Here is a 20,801-nt window from a genome sequence, read left to right on the forward strand (position 1 = left end):
TGAACTGGTAACCACATTATCTACTGATCACAGAAGGTCTGGGCAGGGTATCATGACAAAGTAGATCACCATGACCTTCATCCATCATATGGGCATCTAAAAAGGTATGTGGGTCAGTTTCCTCCATGTCCCCAGATTACGATCATTTCAATAACTTTTACAGAATGCCTTAACCAAATTACATCAATTGCATAAGCAGTTCTCTAGATAAAGTAAAAATGTGAAAGACATGTAAAGACAAGATAAACATTTTTAGATTCACAACAGTGAAAAAACTTCTACAAAATGTTTTATTGGAAAGCAAGACACGACTATTGGTACATTTTACCATCTTTAAAAGCAAACATGAGCTTTAAAAAAAATAAAAATAAAAGCATAAACTAGACTTCTACCTCATTTTGTTTCACAGTTAGCCTTGTATATAAACCTTGTAGAGGTAGATTTTTTTTTTTTTTTGAATAACCTGAGAATCAAACTAGCATAACCAAAGGGTGTTAAATACATACAAGTGGAAAACAGAAAAATTCAAACCATTACAACAATAATGACAGCAACCCAAACAAATACAGTAGTTTATAAAACACAGTTCTTTGAACAAGTACAACCATCTGGGTTTCATAAAAAGAAGAAAAAGTAGATAATATTAATGAAAAAATCCCAAACATGGCATACATCCTGGTATTTGTCTCAAACAGGTAGGACAGAATAGAGTCAAATAACCTTTTTATTTGAGGACTACACCAAAAGCAGAAGGTATGTGAAATTAACAATGACACAATCAATACCCTTAGTACAAATCGCACTGTTCTCACAGACATAAAATCTGCCTACTACTTTGAATCGTGCACATTCACATTGTTTAGAAAACTCAATGAATTTGGCTCACAAAAGCTGCATTACCAAAATGATATAGTACATACTACACCTTCCACCTACCTTAGGACCAGACACTCCATATAAATGTGTGTCTGGCGCAGAGGGTCTGATATGGTTAAAGTCTGGAAAATCTAAATAATTCATCTATTAAATCCAATTCCACTTTGGACATTGCATTAGTAACTAGTAACCCATTGGCAATACTGCCTGCATACCAGCATTGACACCCAATGAAGAAAAAACGATATTTTGTGTATTTGAGATGGATGTAGTGAGAGTATTAAACCAAAGTTCTGTAGATTACAAAACTTTTCACATCCAGATGTACTATTAACATGAGAGTTTACCAGCCATGCGTTCCCTACTTTTGGGAACAGTTTTTATTACAAGCTTGGTTTTTCAGTACATTATATTGCACTCAGTTTTTGGCAGTGTAAATACACCAACATTCAAGTACTGTTACAAGGAATGAGGAAATAGAAAGTTATCAAAAACGCGACTGATTTTAAGCACATGGTTTGGAAATGTTCTCTCAAAAGTGCAAAAAAATAAATTTAAGTACCACAGAGTAAGCTACTACTTAGAAGCCCGGTGGTTTAAATAAAGGTCTTTATAATTTGCACAAAAATATATAGAGATTTATTTAAGAGTTCCTTTATCTCTCTGGTCCCAATGGTAAGTCCAATATAGTGTTGTCCAGATGAAGCCAATTCTATTTGCAAGTAGAATTCAAACTAATTACATACACCATCAAAATGTTTTGTATATCTGGGTTTTTAACTTTAAATGCAAACTTTATGTACTCCATACCATACATTTAAATGGAAAAAGTCCTGCCAATTTATAAGCTATCTTCAGAATTTAAACCCTGGATTCCAATAATCCAGTCTAAGAGATTAACTTGTACCAACCCTGAGGAATGTGGACGGTAGTAAACCTTGTATTTCCAACAAGAACAAGTGGATGAAGGTACAGTCAGCCCTGGAGTAATTACAGCAACAGACCCATTTGTAAAAAAACATATTTACATTCATCATACCAGTATTAAAATCATGGGAAGGTATACAGTGTTGTGTTTGGTGCATGTCTATCATTGGGCATTAGTTTCTTCCAACCACGTGGTGTAATTTTCAAAATGGAAAAGGAAAGATACATTTACAATGCTAATATGTTTTTGTTCAATCAGATAACATAAGACCCCCTAAGAACAACAGTTTAAGCAATTTAAAGATTTACAATAAGACTCGTTCCACAGAAAGGCTTTCTGTACACAATTCTACTGCATGGAAAATGTTGCAGACTGTGCACGTTGATATTGCTTGTATAATGTATTCTGCAAGTTGGTAAAAGTCTACTGCAGTTGACTGGAATCAGTCACTTGGTAGGGTTTCATTCCATGAGGTGGCACCATGTGATCATGGCAAAATGGACAGCACTGCTATGCAGTAGCAGGCCACCATGGAATTTTAGAAAGCAGTTTGCGTTAATAAAAAATAATTAAAAAGCATATTAAAGTTCACTATACTAAAAGGACAGGCTTGTGAAAAAGAATGGGAATGACAGCTGTGAAGCAGAGGTAACATTTGATTCACAGAAATAGGACATTTTCTTTGCCAATTTAGCTTAAATATTTTACAGAAAATACAAGTAGACTGCCACATGTAGCACCATGTTTTCTGCCCTTTAGCCTATGGCTCATGGTAAAAGTCTGAAATGTCTTAAACCCCTTTTCTGTTACCTTGCTATATGTAAACTTTAACCAGAATGTTGCATTTATTTCTTCAAGAAAGATTGCACCTTGCAATGGGTGGGGTCTAGCTTAACTATTATACTACTTACTGGCTTTGGAGAATGCAACATAGAACATGCTAAGCAGGTAACTTGCATGTGTTCAACACCATGTTTACACTGGAAGTTTCTCAACTGAAAACTGCTAATGACCCAAGTAAACTCTTAAGATAATTCACTTGTCTTACAAACCAAAAGAAATACAGCCCTGTGTAAGTTCCCTTTAAAATTAGGTTTCCTCTGGAAATGCTGATGTCCACAAATCTCAGACTGTGGTACTGGTATTGCAGACGAGGGAATGCAATTCAAGGCAATACAAATGAGGCAGATGTGCGCAAAAGTTGTGAAAAATGTATAAAGTAATTTGACTTACAAATGCTGCAAGTTACAGCTATTTCGAACCACATGAATTTCAATATTTTCTAAGAAAATACAGATGTGGTAGAAAAATGAAGTAAGAAATCCTCACCACAAAGCCAATAATTACCAAGTACAGAGCAAATTAATTATTGTTATTATTATCATTATTATTAATATTATTTTTATTACACAAAAATATATACCTCCACAAAATACATTTAGCCCTTTTCTCAGTTCACATCAACTGAAGTGGCTGAGCCTTCGGCATCAATGCACCCTGGCTGGTCAGCAACACCTGTGTCTGGTTGGGTGCCCATGTCCTCAGTGGCTGAGTCCACAGTCTCCTCCTTGCCAGGCTGTTCTGTGCTGGAAGGTGCCTCCATGGCAGGCTCTGTTGGTCCAGTCCCTTCAGACAGCTGCCCCTGAAGGACTTCCATCTTTTTGTTCAGATCGTTCCTCTCCCTCTGCATAGCCCTGCACAGCTTCTCCAGGCGCTCCAGCTTTAGTTGAAGGGCTTTGTAATCCTTATCCCGTACCGTTTTCTTAATAAAAAAAAAATAATAATAATAGTAAAAAAAGTGATAATCTGACTGATTGTTTCCTGGCTAAATTGCCATTTATTTTAAGCACTTTGATACCAAATGTGGTAGAAATGTGAAAATGACTTTCAAACGAACAAAACAAAAAATACTAATACAAAATATATATTATGTAATTATATATGAACACACAAACTGAGCAACATGTACTACACATACTGTCAGAGCTCAGGGCTCCTGCAAACCCCCTCCACGCAGGGGGCCCCAGAGGACCGAAAACTTGAGGTGAAAAATCAAAGTTAAATTTGTTCAGTGAAAACTAGTTGTGTCACATGACCGATGTGATGCCACTGTGATTGGCTCAGTCTTATGTTCTCAGTGGAGAGCTTACCGGTAGGAGGTAGAAAATGTGTTTTGTTGTACATGTATTAAAATCAATACTTAAAATAAAGACTATTTACAGGAATAAATTACACCTGGTATTTATTTTTTACTCAAGTATCTAGGACTGGTTATCCAGTGACAGTGTAAAGTGACTAATTCTAAAACAGCGAAATAAAAGTTTTTCTATTAGTTACCAATTTTTTTATTTTAAGAAATATGAAAGTAGTAGAAGCAAGCAGATTTCAAAGTATTTCTCTTGACGAGGATTGTTGTTGCTAAGGCTGTATCATACAGCCTGCCAATCGATTCATGAGCTGACATCATATTCATACATGTACATGTATACCTTACAGTACACTGGCAGACACAACTGAGTTTTGTGTAAAATAGGCCATAAATGGAGATGAGACCAACTAATCAGATTTCAGTTTCACTTGTTGTGTGTCACCGAAGGGTTGTTTCAAAGACATAATTGTAAAAATTACTAACTCCATAAATATTTACATCCAAAATATTTGGCAAATAAAAAAAAAAAAAAAGAATATTTTCACCCTAGTAATATTAGCGCTTTGTAGTACGGATAGCTATTTTAGCTGCTAAGCACATCACCTCAGAATGCAGGTGTTCCACAGAACCACATGGGGAGGCATGGTTCTATGGACACTAGAAAAGAACAGGCTAGGAGAAATTAAAGATGCTGCCACAGCCGTCTAATTTATTTTCTTAGTATTTTGTGACGTGCTTTCAGGTGCCATGGCATGATAAATTTAAGTTGTCTTTGTAAACTTGTGTATGTATATGTACAACATATGTATAAAAGGGGGAAGGCCCTTTTTTGTTTTTTGGCCGGGGCCCCAAAATTGCTGGAGCCGACCCTGCATACTGTACTGTATCCAAGTCATTTCAATTCGTAGATACACAACTGTTTCATTGTAGACACTGTGTTTGAAAAACATAGCTCATCACTAGGGGTGTCACGGTATGATGGTATACCGCGATATTAACTCACCACGATATTAATATCGTAGCAAAAAATATTATTGTGATAACCGTGGGATCACGGTATTGTAAGTAAGTCAGTGTCTGAAAGGCAGACTTTAACACAGAATTCACCCGTATTGCACTGCTAGATGGCTTGACTAGTAATAAGGGAAAGAAACAATCATTAACGTAATTTACACAAACACACACAAACTGTTTAAATAAATTAAACTAGAAACTAAATTAGAGGTTTGCTTCGTGGCCATGGCTGGCATCAGTATAATTATTTAAAGTAGTCTGTAGCATCTCCACGCCACCAGCTACAGTATATGAACATCGTGGAAGCATGCATGCCTGCGTACTGTAGATATGAAACGCGATGCACATGGAAAAGCATACCTGAAAAAACAACGTCAAGTAAGTGCTGCAAAATAAATAAAATTAATGTAGCAAAAAATAAAAATAAAAAAAAATGGCAGCTTGTAGCTTTGGCAATCAGGGAAGCAGTGCAAAATAATCAGATGAGACTCAAAAAAAAAAAAAAAAAAAAAAAACCTAAAAATCAGTGTGGATGTTTTTTGGCTACAAAAAGAATGCAGATGGCATGGTAACTGAGGATTGCTTTCCAGTGTGCCAAACCTGCAAGACAAAAATTGCTGCAAAAAATCAAAATACATCCAACATGTTTGTCCACCTCCGTGACCATTATCCCACACTCTACAGAGACAGTGGGAACTGCATCTTCCAATGGAAGTGAAAGTCTACAAAGATTTTTTTTTTGTATTTTAAAGCTTTATGTGGCTTTGCCAAGCAACCTGTCAGATAGCTAGTACTACAAAGGATTAGGATTTTATAACACTGGATACTTTATTTTGCTATAATGTTTAACTATTCAGGTGCACAATAATCAGATCATGCACAGCTGAGCAATACTGTAGGAGTCTGGATATCATACTTGATTCGTTAATTTGTGTTTTTTTTTTTTAGATTTTTTTTTTTTAATGCAATAACTTGAAATATGCCTTTTTAAGTGCTCAAATTGTTTGAGAAAATGCAAATTTTTCAAGGGTATTAAGTCCAATGTAGCTACTGTAAGAATGATGCTTGAGTATGAATAACTGAAGACATTTGTTTGGGTATTTTAGTAGCATAAACATAAATAAAATTGTGGATATATTTTTGAAACAATTAAAACAGACTCAAATTGATGATTCTGTTTCTTATTTTTGTATGCCTAATATCAGTAGAACTGCTTGCTTTTATTTTGAGGCAGGCCTGATTTCCATAAAAGGTGTTTGTTTTTATAGAGATATTAATTTAAGAACACCACCACTTTGAAGCAAGTGCAAAGTTTGCCCTCATTTGTCTGAAAAGAATAAAACCATTTTAAAGATTGTTAAACTAGTAAGAAACAACAGATGTGTTTCTTGATAGTCTCATAATACTGATGAGGTTTTTTTCTTTCAGAAAAAAATGGGGGAAAAGTTTGCAATTACTTCAAAACCAGACCGGTAATACCGTGATAATTTCTGGACTAATATTGCGATAATGAAAAAGTTAATATCGTGACACCCCTCCTCATAACTGAATGACACATCCAGTCTGTGCCAAATGCCCCAAGGGTATCAAGGTGGGAAAACAGTACAGTTCGGAAAGCATAATGTACATATGCCTCACCTCTTCTGCCATCTGCAGGAGAGCGGTATTATTGTTCTCCCATTTTGTACGCCAAACCGTAGTCTCCTTTTCCAGCTTCTTGATTTTCTTTGTCATCTGTGCACAAAAAAAGCACAACAGTTTGCATATCACTTACTAAAAGTTTACACCAGTTTGATTTTTTTAAAAAACAGTTCGCTATGAAAACTAGAAAATCAGAATTATTGTGAATTTTCTCCCAGTGTACACCACTCAAATCTAAGGAGCAACATTTCAAACTTAAAACTAAATTAACAGATAAATGAATGCTATTATGTGCGGAACATCAGTGACACACATCTGAACATGACAGTAATGTGAAAGTCATGTGAAAGTAAAAATGCCAACAGTTTGTCCATATGAATGTCTCACTATCAAGTACAGGCTCCTCTGGCGTTAATGGAATCTACATTTATAGGGCATGCTTCTAATAAGATTACATCTTTGGGGATCGTGTCCCATTCGTCAGTCAGTGCAACACCAAGCTCTCTGCTGTCACTTGGAGGGTTGCAACGCTGATGAACACGACGTCCTAGAAGGCCCCAAAGGGGTATGGGATTAAGGTCTGGACTTCTTGCTGGCCAGTCCATAACCTCCTGCTCAAGATAATCCATGACAATCCTAGCAGTATGACAATGGGCATTATTTAGCATCAGAACAAACACACCAGCAAATGGTCTTACTACAGGGTCCCAGACTATGTCTATGTACCAAAGAGCTGTAAATCCACCCCTTGGAAGCACAGCAAAATCCATGCGATCTCCACTGCAGATGCGTCCCCATACCACAAGACAATCCCCTGCTAAATGGTAATGTGGACAGGTGAAACCTTGATTCATCATTGGGCACATGTTTTGTTCACTGACAGAGCTGTCACTTCAATTGAGGTGCTGTAGCTGGTCTTCTTGACCTCATACCAGACTCATGCAATCTGTTTATCACAGTTTTGTTGCAGAATTATAAAATAGTGTAATTGCTTTATGTATCAAATCATTTTTAACTGTTCTTGGTCTATGCAGCAGAAAGCAGAAAGTCTATTTGGCCATTTTTGGGACTGCTGGCATTCTGACCCAAACTTACCTTTTCCATTTCTTGCCTGAAGGTAGTGAACACCTCATTGCTCTTTGCAAGAGTGGTCTGAAACTCCTCAAACTTGTCCATATACAGAGAAAGCTGCAAATGAATTTAGAAATTACTACAGTACATAATAGTACTTTAATAATAATACAATACTTAATATTATACCTTGAAATAACTAAGTTGAAAGGTGACAGTATCATACTCAAATCTAGAAAGCTTTAAATGGCATTTGTAAATGTCAAATAAATATATTTTTTTACAAATTAATTCTGTCAGTCCAGCTGTTTTTTTTACCTGCTGTTTGAGTTGGCACTCCTGCTCCTTCATCAACTCACACATGTGTCTCGACTCAGTTGCTTCTTTTAAAAGCTTAAATTAAATAAAAGAAAAATAAATTAACCTGTTTTGCTACAACTGTTAATTTGCCAAGCCACAAATGGTTGATTATATTTTTATTACTACTAACAGCATATAGTTTATTCAAAAATACCATATTTCATATATTGTGATATTAAAAGTGCATTACTCATTTAAGGCTGGTTTCAGGCTTCAGTGACCAGAACATGCAAATGAGGGGTGGAGACTGGATTAATAAAAAAAAAAAAAATCTGAACGAAACTTAAAGAACTTCAATTCTTGGTAATATGACCTGATGTTAATTTAGAGGATAGAAATTGTGAGTGTTGTAGAGTGTGGTCTAACTGTGGTGTCAATATGTGCGACAGCCTTGCCCTTGAGGTACTCACAAAGTCTCTCTCCTGCTGATGTTTCTGCTCTGCCTCCATCACGAGTTCAGTGGTTCTCTGAAGCTTTGCATCGACCAACTGCTGCTGGAGCTCCTTGTGCTTGAACACCTTGTCAATGTGCTGAGGGCAGGGGCAAGGGGAGTAAACAAATAAATCAATAAATCAATATATAACAATTGCGTATAGTTTGTCTCTCCCCTCGTAGCTGACCATATAATAGCAAGACAAGTGGAACATTATTCAACTTTATTTATGTTTCTTGACAAGGTCTATGAAAAGTGGGATCCACATGTTCCTAAATATTTATTGAAAGTAATTAAGGCCCTACATAAATCGCGGCGAGATCTTCACAAAATGCAGCTCGATTGCGACCAAAGCATTGAGGGGGAAAAAAAATTAGCAGAAATGTTGTTCTAGTGTCTTAATTATGAAGGTTAGAAACTTACAGTAAATCGCTCACGAAAAAACAAACTTTGTAGACTGACTGGTGCATTTACAGTATTTCACAGTAAATAGTTGGAACACAAAAAGCAAGCCCAGACATGCCTGTATATTTACAGTTTACAGGCATTACATTTTTATATATATATTTTTTTTAAATGCTCTCACTAAATGTTTCCGATACTGCCACGCATGGTCTATTGCAGGGGTCCACAACCTTTTTGAATGGAGGTCCATATTAAAAAACTGACATCTGGGGCCCCCCGAGTGGTGCATCCAGTAAAGGCGCTCTGCGTGTAGTGCAGGATGCGCCCTATAGCCTGGAGACAACAGGTTCGATTCCAGGTTATGTCATTGCCGACCGTGACTGGGAATTCCCAGGGGGCAGCGCACAATTGGCCGAGTGACGCCCGGGTAGGGAGGACTTAAGTCGGCAGGGCAATCCACGGTTCACCGTGCACCAGCGACCCCTGTGGCTGATAGGGCGCCTGTGGGTCTGCAGTGGAACCATTCAGATCTGTGTTGTCCTCCAGCACTATAGGTCTGATGGCTTTGCTGTGGATCCGCAGTGTGAAAAAAGACAGCTGGGCAGGGACACGTTTCGGAGGACGCGTGTGTCTGCCGCCATTTCCAGAGTCGCCGGGGGTTTGCAGCGGTGAACTGGGATTAATAATAGCAACACAATTGGCAATTCTAAATTGGGGAGAAAAATGGGGTAAAAAATCATTGGCTACAACTAAATTAAAACAAAGAAAAGAAAACAAACAAACAAAAAAAAAAAACACTGACACCTTTAGGGGCCGGAAGGGCTGGTCAATGTTAGGGTGACCCCTGTGCTTGCACCTCATTGGCCAATTTTCTGACAATTTTCCTATCCTATGCACTGCATGGAGGTGATCGCCTGTCATTCTTTTTCGCAACGTTGATGTTTGCTCACATAAATAAGTGCGAGAAAACTGGGTGGATTTGGATTTGGATATTCAGAGTCTTTTATCTCATAGTGCCTCCTAACACTGTACTCTTTAAAAATGGCAATGCCCTCTTTGCAAATCAAACATATTATTTTGTCTTTATTCTGAACACAAAAACACTCGTCACTCCACTTTGTTAAAAACACGGCACTCAATCTATTTTCCGTTTCTTTGAAAGGGACATTGTGGATTTAAGCACAGACCGTAATCGACTGTCACCACACAGAGTGCACGGACGACAATAACTTTTCAAAAAAGCAGCAGAAACAAGTGAACTTAAAGGGGCGTAGCTCATGAATCATCATACTTGCCCCTGGCATCTGATAATGGAGGCCATAAGGAAACAAGCTGGCTGTGACTGCATCAGCGCTCAGAGAATATCACGGACATTTGCAGAGCTTTTTTCAGATGTTACAGTAATAAAATAATGACTTGGATCGCATTATTGAGGCGTTTGGTGATAAAACAAGTGATCAGATGACTGATCGGTATGTACGACTATTATTATTATTATTATTATTTATTTCTTAGCATATGTGAAAGCTATAGCGAACGAAAGGGTGGGGCGGGGCTGGAGATGCCTAGCGAGTGCTTTGTTGATATGCAGGTCCTTTTAAACCCGTTTGACTGTGGAAAAAAATACTTTTAAACAGCGCATCAAAAATTAACTGTGCGTGTGAAAATAAATTGGACCTGATGCACCTGACGCGCACTTAATAAATTGACTGCAAAGGGCCAATATCATTGTTAAAACTGCATTCCAGTCAGCTCATGTATTCAATGACCCCAAAAGTGCACACCGGCTTGCTGTTGAACTGCCCTTTGCAAAAGCCTACATTTTGTTTACTTTTGGGGTTATACTGAAATGCAGTTTTTACAAATCTGATTCGCCTTCTCCACAGCTAGTCGGCGATAAACTATGTTAAATGTATTCTCTGCTTAGATTTTTTTAGGCATTAAAACCAAAGCACCATACCTGGTTAAAAACAAAATCCTTAATGCGGCAGGTAGATCTCTGCCACTGCTGCTGCATTTGTAGGATACAGACATCTGCTCCAAAAGTTACATTGTGGGAACTGTATGTACATGTTGCAGGGTGCAAGCTTTTTACGGCGATTTCACTCCCCTGTAACAGCCAACAGGCTGGATACTTTTAACATGTTGGACTTGAGAGCTGTGGTAAAATTGCATCTGTTACTGAACCACAGCAGGAAGCTCCAGGATTCGCAACTCCATCTGGTGCGCGGTATTTACCGCTGATACACGTGACGTTATAAAATTCACAACGGATGAACTGCATGTAGATGGAGAGATGCTGGTTGGCAACCCCTGATCTACGCTCTTTCCACAAATTGTACATTGCTGTGGTATTGATACAATTCATAACTATGTATCTCCAGCTATACTCTGCTGTATTTACAGCTCCTCTTTTGATGGCTATACCCCTCGCGGGCCGGATTGGTGTGCTTCGAGTGCCAGGTACCAGAGGGTGTATATTAGAACAGAGATTTTTATCAAGCAGAAAAACGTAAAATACATAAAATAATACTGTATTTATGTATTTTTCAGGTTAAAGAGCACTGCCGATCCGCCAGTGCTTACCTCCTCCCGCAGATCATATTGTTCAATGAGTTTCTTCAGCTTCTCTGCCAGTTCAATGTTCTCCTGACGGAGTTTAGTGTTGTGGATGTTATGCTGCTCCATCTGTGCTTGAATTTCATTCAGCGTCATCTGGAAGTGTGCTGTTGCCTCTTTGCGCCTTTCCTCATCCTCACGCGCCCGCTGCATATTTTCCTCCTGCAAAGGAGACTTATACAGGTAAATGAATTGAACCCCAAGATTAAAGCTGCACAAACCGATTATTCGGATCAAGCTCTCCACATGTGAAGGTCACTTTAGGCTAATTTACCATTTCAAGTGAAACAACAAGAAACTGCTGCTTGGATTTGTGCAGATGTATGTTCTCTACTGAGTCTAGGAAAAGAAGCAATCATTGCAAATACAAGCAGCTGTTTCTTCACTTGGAAAGTTAAATTAGCCCAGTCAATACCAATGACCCACCAAAGCACCTGATTTCTGTTAAGAGCTCAATCTTGCACTACCCAAGTGATTCTTAATTTTATCTTGTAAATCCTGAAGAATATTTATGCCACGCATACACCTTATGCCTTTCTGCTGTGCTTATGTTTCCCATCACTTACATTTTCTATTCATCCATAGTTTTTAAACCCTCAATCGTAATCCATTTTGGAATAAAATAAACTATAAAGGTTTTTTAAGCATACCTAGGAGCATAATGTAAATCTGATAAAATCTCTGACAGAATACGGTCTCATTGATATGGCTTGTGGTATAAACACTGGTACAGTAAAATTGTATTGCTTTTACTCTACAACACCAGTGATCGAAAATACAATCTTACAAGACAGCTTTGTACAAACTGTAAAAACAATATTTGAAAGTGTTGACCCTAGAAACTTAAGTCACATGACATCAAGATGTCAGCCATTTTGGTCAGAGGTCAGTGTCAAGGTACCAACACATTTGCAATACAGTGTTTATTTAACAGAGACAATTTGAAGAATCTAGAGTGTCTGAGGCACCTTTTTAAAACTGCTGCTATAAATGGGTAATTTTTTGTGCTTTAGTTCGAAGTACAATTTTGCCAGATTTTGAGTTTCCATAACACTGAAAATATGAAGACAGCATCCCAAATGGTTTATAATATTAGTTGTTGAAACAGCAGCAGTGGATAGTACTTATAAGCGCCCTTAATTTTGAGAATTCTCTGACAAATGTTTGGTCTTGAAGTAAAGAGACTGATGATGACTTTTAGTGAAGTGCTTGGTTTTACAAATGTTATGTATTCACCTGCTTAGGAATCCAGAAGAGTTTGTTTGTTTGGTCGATTAAAAGGTGGTGAGCCATCTCTGTGATTATATATTTTCTGATTAAACACAACAAACAGTCTGTAAGAGAGTCATTGCCATTCATGCACACTCACCTTCAGGGTCTTGTTGTGTCGCTGTAGCTCTCTGCAGAGGCTCTCCAGCTTGCTGCGAGCCAGGATGGACTTGCTGTGTTCACTCTGCAGGTGGATCTTCTCTTTCACAATCTGAGCCTGCTTCTTCTGGAGGAGTTTCATCTGCTTTTGTACAGTCCGACTTGCCTCTAGCTAAAAGGATAAAAAAAGGTCTCATCAGATCTCGTACAGTGCCTATAGTAAGTATTCACCCCCCTTGGACGTTTTCACAGTTTGTTGTGTTACAACCTGAAACCTTGATGCATTTAAATGGGATTTTTTTTCCTTTGATTCACACAACCTACTCAACACTTTCAATGTGTGAAATGGGGGGGTGAAAAAACAAATCAATTAAAAATAAAAACCTGAAAAGTATTCATTAGTTAGTATTCACCCCCTTTGACACTCCTAAATAAGCTCAGGTGCAACCAATTGCCTTCAGAATTCACACAATAAGTTAAATGGAGTCCATCTGTGTGCAATAAAAGTGGTTCACATGATTGCAGATTAAATACACCTGTCTCTGTAAGGTCCCACAGTTGGGTAGTGGATTCAAAGCAAAGATACTACCATGAAGACCAAGGAGCTTTCAAAACAACTCTGGGATAAAGTTGTGGAAAGGCACAGATTTAAAACAAGATTACAATCAGGATGGAGGCTTGTTAGCAGGATTTCAAGCTGTATTACAGTGAAGATACAGAGGGTTTAAGACAGAATTGTGGCGAAATGTACAAAAATGCCTACACACCAAAACCCCAGAAGAATGTGCCCGTGACCATAGGGATTTCAATGTGGAAGACAGCAAAGGAAAGAAGGTACAACTTAAGTGTGCAAGTACTGTCGAGTTACTATACATATTTTGACACACACACACACACAAAATAAAATGCTCAAGCATTTTGGAAAGTAACCGAAAACACTAATTTCATACAGTTTATCAAAAACGAAAGCCCAGAAAAAAAACGATGTATATAAAACTCGAAAATAGCTAAAAATAAGCACCGAAAAATACAATTAATAAAACCTGAAAAACAGAAGCTCTAATTATAATATAATAAACATACTTCATAATGCTGTGATAGCATTACTGATGCACTGTCTGATTAAAACCACACCATTTACTGGATCTTTTTTTTTTTTTTTTTTTTTTTTTTTTTTTTAATAACAGGAACGTTGTCACATGCTTTTGTTAACTTCAGGGCTTTAAATGTTTATATTTTGAACTACATGTTCATACTTTGTTACACCACCGTGAATTTAAGATTTAAATAGCTGAAACTGTGTAATTTAAGATTTTTAAATGTTATGACCATGAAATTTAAGAAAACGGACTGCGAATTTGGTAGGGCCCTAGTTATATCCTTCTATAAATACCATTGCACCGTCTAGCTACCGTGTTCAACAACACCAATAAAGTGAAGAACTGTTTTGTTTTTTGCTTTTGAATCCCCAGGGCTGTAATGTGGTGGTAGGCTATTGAAATAAACAAAGAATATGTGATTTGTTAATTATAATAATCAATTGTTTGAACTGCCGGAGAAGGTGGAGCTAGACAGCGACATAGATGATGACCCCTAATTTTGGCAAGTACCAAACCATTTCTGCTGGTACTCGCGTGAGAAAAGTTATGTGACCCCCCCCTCCCTCCCCCTCCCCCCTTTTCTGCACCAGTTTACGAGCGGACCTCGAAGTCAGTATAGTACTTACAAGATCTGCATATTTCTTGCACAAGGCTGCAAGCTTCTCTTCAGGAGATGCCAGTGTGTTTAGTGCCTGCATCAATAACAGTACTTCTTTACCTGTAGTACAAAAAGCAAAAGGAAAAAAACAGCATAACATGTTATTTCGCCTAGAATAGAGCCGTAACCCCTTTCTTCTGAGCATTACTTCAGCAAGTTTCTACTAGAAAATCGGTAGAGCTGTTGGTAAAGTAAAAAGAACATAACCAACATGTGGCTTTAAATTTTACAGGGCAAACACCCCCATTATAATCTTTATTAGGCAGCAACAATCACATTTAATCAATCTACAAAGATTCCTGCATCTACCACACCAAGTCTGCACAGGAGACCTATCGCTGTATCTCTTACAAGGATAAATGTAAGGAATTCAAAAGCAAAAAAAACAGGCAATAGAGGTTTCCAGTATCTATATGGACAGATCTGCATTGTTTCAGCTGGAAATATATTGTCAATTTTTTTTTTTTTTTTACATAGAAACAAAAAAGTAAGTCTGAAAATGTGTCACTTACCTGAGTTAACAAGAAATGGTAAGGTATACTATACCTCAATGTAATAAAAGAGAAAAAAAAACTATAGTAAAGTACAGCATAAATAAATACCGTCAAAGCTTGTCCGGAATTGAACTAATCAGAGACAAAATGAAATTAATGTTTTCCAGAAGGACCCCTATTGTTGTGTCATAATGTGAGAACACGGTATAGAATCCTTCTTCGGAGAGAAGGACCCCCGTAGTTGTGTCAGTTTGGAGCCCACATCTGTTATTTCACACAGGAGAGCTACAACATGATGTGGGAAATCTGTATATGGCTAGATATAATGCCATAATAGGGCAGTGTGGAATAGTGGTTAGGGCTCTGGACTCTTGACCGGAGGGTCGTGGGTTCAATCCCAGGTGGGGGACACTGCTGCTGTACCCTTGAGCAAGGTACTTTACCTAAATTGCTCCAGTAAAAACCCAACTGTATAAATGGGTAATTGTATGTAAAAAATAAATGTGTAAAAAAAATGTCATTTTATGTAAAAATAATGTGATATCTGTATAATGTGAAATAATGTATAATGTGATATCTTGTAACAATTGTAAGTCGTCCTGGATAAGGGCGTCTGCTAAGAAATAAATAAATAAATAAATAATAATACTACTGTGTCCTACAATTTTGAAAAGGGCTTATGTGGCCAGCAAGAATGCCTGACTCCAAATTAGAACCTCTGGCAGAAAGAGTCTTAAAATAAAACACCAGTGAGTAAAAAATATAAAGTGTATGTCTATGCGTATTATATATAAATAAATCAAACAAGTACTGGCTTTCTATCAAAATGGCCAACTAAAAAATAAATACATTAAAATTAAAAATAAGTTAACCAGCAGCAGCTTTTTTTAAAGACCTAGTATCACGTCCATGCCAGTTACAACAACATCTGTAAGATGTACTGGACCTTGCTGAGCTGTTTCCTATCTTCCTGTATCACCTGCAATAACTTTCATCACTTTTTCAGGCATTATTGAACTGCTTTATAACAAACATGATTCTAATATCGTTACTAGTCATTTTAGAAAAAAGAAACCCCAGTGTCAATCCTCCACTGAACAAGGTGGCAGTATTTGAATTACAGGTTACTTCTTTAGCGGTGTGCAGGTAAATCTAGATTCCTGCTGGTGTTATTTATTTTTAAGTGCAGTAGTCTCCGCATATAGGAAAACCTAGGCTTCGGGAACAACTTTGTGGTGAAACTAAATTTTCCCATTGTAAATGCTCCACCTAAAGCAACAAGAACTTCGCCTAAAGGAACAGGAACTTCGCCTAAAAGAACACCTTTTTGACACCGACAGTGATTCGCTGCTTACCAATTCAAAACTGATACAGCACCGTTTTGTAACCTGATAACTCATCATCGAATTCAAATGGCTTACTGAATGTTTTTTCAAAACGGACTTTCGCGAGAGTAATCTAGAGCTGCTGCTGCATTTTTTAACTTGTGTTGGGGTGCTGTGTTAATAATCATTGTGTTCAAATTCATGCTTGTCTTGAACAGTGCTCTCGTATTCATAATTACTGTTAGAACCGCTGCTGCGTTTTTACAGTATTTAGGGGTGCTTTGTTAATTTAGTTTGTCAGCTAATTTATTAACATACGCTTGCCTGTTGCTTTTCTCTTACTTATTCTGTTAATTTCATATGTTGATACACAAGCATCGTGACATTAGTAATAAATACATTTGTATTTATTGATTCATATCATGACTGGCCTTGGTACCATTCTTAGTGAACATTCGGCTAAGAGAACACTTTGCTTGCTTCCCGAGGGGAGTTCTCTTAACCAGAGACTACTGTAATACTTTGATGGCTGGAATTTTATTTTCAGGGCCTAAATAAAAAATAGATAACCCAATATGAGGCAGGTCTCTTCAAAATGGGAAAACAAGACAATGGTAAAACACAACACAAAAACCTTCTCAGGTAACTGTTTAGTTAAAAAAAAGAATGTATGCACAACATTATGAAGGTTAAATTATGATACTGGATCTTTAAACTGAGTGTAGAACATCAATTATGAGGACAGATAAAGTTGGTAAACAGGAACTAAATTAGGGAAACAAACAAAAAAATACAAATAAACAAGCATCAGCTTGTTATGCTGTGAAGGACATTCTCTACATTGGGAGACTGCCAAAGCCTTTGTCAATGTTCTCAATTTACAAAGACAGACTAAGAAGAGGTGTGCTGAAATAAAACTTTAAAAAACGCTTCTCTTTGTTTAGTCTGCCTGGATTTAGTCTGCAATTGCAAAGAGCCATGTCAGATAGCTACAAAAAGTGAATACTGAAAAATAAAGAAAAAGTAATATTGAAAAGGTGTTACTGCTGATAATGCCCCCCCATATCACCATATTGTACCATAATGCTGAAGAAGAGTACAAGTGCCAAATTATGATACCCATTCTTTAATATATGAAAACCTGTGATGTTTTTTCATTCCATACACCGTAGCCTTATGATTATTCACATTGCGACTTCTGATTAAATGCATTTTTGATCCCTGGGAACAAAACACATGCAAGATCAGCATGATAGTTGTTAGAAATAATGAAGGGTGGGTTTGAGCCATACCTAGCCCTTTCTTTTCCTTGCTCTTGTCAGCCTCTGGGTCTTGCTGCCCATCTGGAGGATCTATACGGGAGTCTTCTCTCCCGGGTGTTTCTCCTCTGGATTCCTTAGTGCAGCAATCTGTCTCATGCTGGAGAAGGCTTCCTGCTCCATCATTGCAGGGAGAACCCAGATCTTCTATACAGGAGCTGCTTACCAGTACATCAATCCCACACACTCCTGGGGTCGCCATTGATTGGTCTGCGAACTGGGGGAGAAAAAAAATTGTTTCAGTAAAATAAATAATAAATTACATTAAAAAATAAAATTTCTTAATTCTGATAGATATACATTGATTGGACAAAATATCTGAAATGCTTGCAATTTATACAGCAGCACACGTTTTGTGTGTGAACTGTCTGTCCCTCACAGGACATGTTTGCCAAACAAATACAGTACCGGTATTATAACCTTAGCTGCGGCAGAATGATGGTTTCGCTGAGTCATTTAATTACAGATCAATAAAAAAAATGCCGATTCTTAATGGTACAAAAGCCTAACTGGAGAGCTGGTTGTATGGTGTGACGTTACCAGGTCGATTCAAAATAATACACAAAAAATAGCACAAAAAAGAGCGATTCCTTGGACAACAAACCCTACTTCTTTTTTAGCTTTAATCGATGCTTAAATGCAAACTATTTCCCTAGACTTTATCAGTACGTTTCTTAAACTCACACCACCACGTGTTTCACTGTAGCAGCGCATTTTCTAGCCATAGTTGTCAGACTTCTAAACAGAGCGTGCTGAAGATATATGTCGTGTTACATACAAAGAACAAAAATACATAGCTTTAAAAACAGTCCGGATTCAACCTTAAATAAATTCATCACGTAAAAAATGCGTTTGTGAGATTGTCTCCGAATCAAGTACTCACAATGTGAAACTGTTCGGGAAACAAAATTAAATTATAATTATACTGTATCTATAATGTTAAAAAAATCAATAACGTTACAATCAAATTTTTAATACGAACTAGAAATAAGACAAGTGGAGAACACAACTGCGGAGTGACACACACATAAACAAAATTAAATAAAAAGATCACCCTACTCGTCACAACACATGTATTCAGTGTTTACTTTAAACTTTTTTACATTATTTTAAAAATCGATGTTATTTGTTTGGTTATGTATTAATACAATTTAGCACTGGATATACTGTGTAAATACACATTTTAATTTAATTTGGGCCTCGCTGCTGTCGTTGTGTGATAGTAAGTAAGGCGCCAGTTTTGTTTACAAATTCTACCGCACCAGGAGAAAATAAATAAAATAAAACAGAACATTTATTATGCTGCTTATACTGTTTTGTATTAACAGTATTTGTTTCAAATGAAATGCGTGTGTGAACATCCGTTGAAAAGACAGTATCCCCTAACACGCCAAAAATACACAACCCCACAGACCCAATGCGTGAGAGAGTAAGCAACCTGCTGTGTACTTCGGTAAGTCACAAACATTTCCTGGTTTTAACAACTGGACCGTGAGGATTTTATACATGTGCCATGAATTTAATACCGTCTTATATACCAACTGAATATTTAACATACAGAGTGGTGGTGTCGGAGGTACCTGAATGTTTTCAGTGTTTAAATCGACCCTGGTTGCTGATTCCTGGACCTGCGTCGCCATGATGTGACGAAATAAAATAGCGAGAAAAAAAAGTACACAAGAGCAGATAGGGGTGGGGCTTATAATGAGAAAGAAAAACCCAGCATTGTTTCTTCAGTGCCAGTAAATAGATTACGATCAGGAAGGTCTGCTGTGATGGGGATTATGGCTTGCTATTGTGAATAAGGTTATTAAGTCACATGTCAATCATTTGTGTCCAGGTTGTGTTTTTTTTTTAAACATTTTTGTAGCATATAAAATGTGGGTGTTTGACTAGTAGAATTAGTCGACTTATGCGTTTACATTAAAATACGGCAGTAAGTGGTTGGTTGATGACATTGTGGACTAAAAAAGTGCTCTATTGTATATGTATTCGTAGAGGGAGCGATCTCGTTGCCTCCACTGTACATGTCACCAACCAGCTGGTTACCACTCTGATACAGTTGACAAACAGTTCACTTTTGTAGGATTGGGGTAGATTGGGAGTGCTATGTTATAAACTCAGTAACACACAGGGTGTTCAAATATGGTCCAATGTCCACACGCCTCGGGTGTTTAAAATGCTTTTGTCAAAGTATGAAATTCATTTTGCATGTTATTTTTCATTTTATGCATGTTATGTAATACGTTGTTGTTTTATTATAAACAGAATCTCTAATGTATATCTTTCAATAGGACAATTAGAAATTAAAGAATTTCTTCATGGTTTTTACTTTCGTCTGCGACTGTATATATGGGCTGGTTTCATATTATTTATACAGCTCTAGTCTGCTGTAAATGCATATTGCCTCACTAGTAGTATTTACCCAGTGTTTGACCGGTGTGTGACGTCGTAATTGATGGCAAATTCTTTAAATAGTGCGACAGTACTATCTGTTTCTTCGAATACAGTGTGCTTTACCCTTGACCCTGAAAACCATATGAGCCCCAGCAGCTTTATATTAAACTAATCCTGCTTCTGGTCAGATTATTTTTCAAAATTACGCCATACCACATGAAGTTATATATTATGAAAGCTTTTCAAAACTGTAGGGCCTGTTTCAACAAATAAAATAAAATAAAAAAGTAAACTATTTTTAAAAATATATTATATAGTTTAAATGGGGGCCCAATTATAGGCATACTGTTGCTTGTGTATACATAAAAACATGTATTTAATTTATTATTATTTATTTATTTCTTAGCAGACGCCCTTATCCAGGGCGACTTACAATCGTAAGCAAATACATTTCAAGTGTTACAATACAAGTAATACAATAAGAGCAATTTATATTGTTAGCTTTTTTTAACTAATATTTTTCAATGCAAAGTAATGCATAAGGTAGTTTAGTTTTATATTCAATAATGTAGGCACATTTTCTTTACATATTGGTAAATCCATGATAAACACTTCCCAGCCCTAACTTGATGTACATCTTAATG

General features: G+C 37.1%; 1 protein-coding gene across 2 annotated transcripts; it reads right to left on the bottom strand.

Annotated features, from left to right (window-relative positions):
* Window positions 1-271: 271 nt before the first annotated feature.
* On the bottom strand, window positions 272-19,450 carry LOC117405687 (gamma-taxilin-like). Of its 2 annotated transcripts, none has more exons than XM_034008945.3 (10): window positions 19,341-19,450; window positions 17,734-17,977; window positions 14,591-14,682; window positions 12,866-13,036; window positions 11,464-11,658; window positions 8,450-8,569; window positions 7,998-8,072; window positions 7,704-7,796; window positions 6,606-6,701; window positions 272-3,566 (listed from the first exon to the last, which is right to left on the bottom strand). In XM_034008945.3, the coding sequence occupies exons 1-10, from the start codon at window positions 19,398-19,400 to the stop codon at window positions 3,255-3,257; spliced, it is 1,458 nt and encodes a 485-aa protein (XP_033864836.3). In that variant the 5' UTR covers window positions 19,401-19,450; the 3' UTR covers window positions 272-3,254. The 2 variants fall into 2 exon arrangements, with proteins under 2 accessions (XP_033864836.3, XP_058886100.1); XM_059030117.1 differs by lacking the exon at window positions 19,341-19,450 and adding an exon at window positions 19,199-19,243.
* Window positions 19,451-20,801: the final 1,351 nt, after the last annotated feature.

The sequence above is a fragment of the Acipenser ruthenus genome, chromosome 9 (genome assembly GCF_902713425.1).
Source record: "Acipenser ruthenus chromosome 9, fAciRut3.2 maternal haplotype, whole genome shotgun sequence".
In the NCBI taxonomy this organism is placed as follows: domain Eukaryota; kingdom Metazoa; phylum Chordata; class Actinopteri; order Acipenseriformes; family Acipenseridae; genus Acipenser; species Acipenser ruthenus.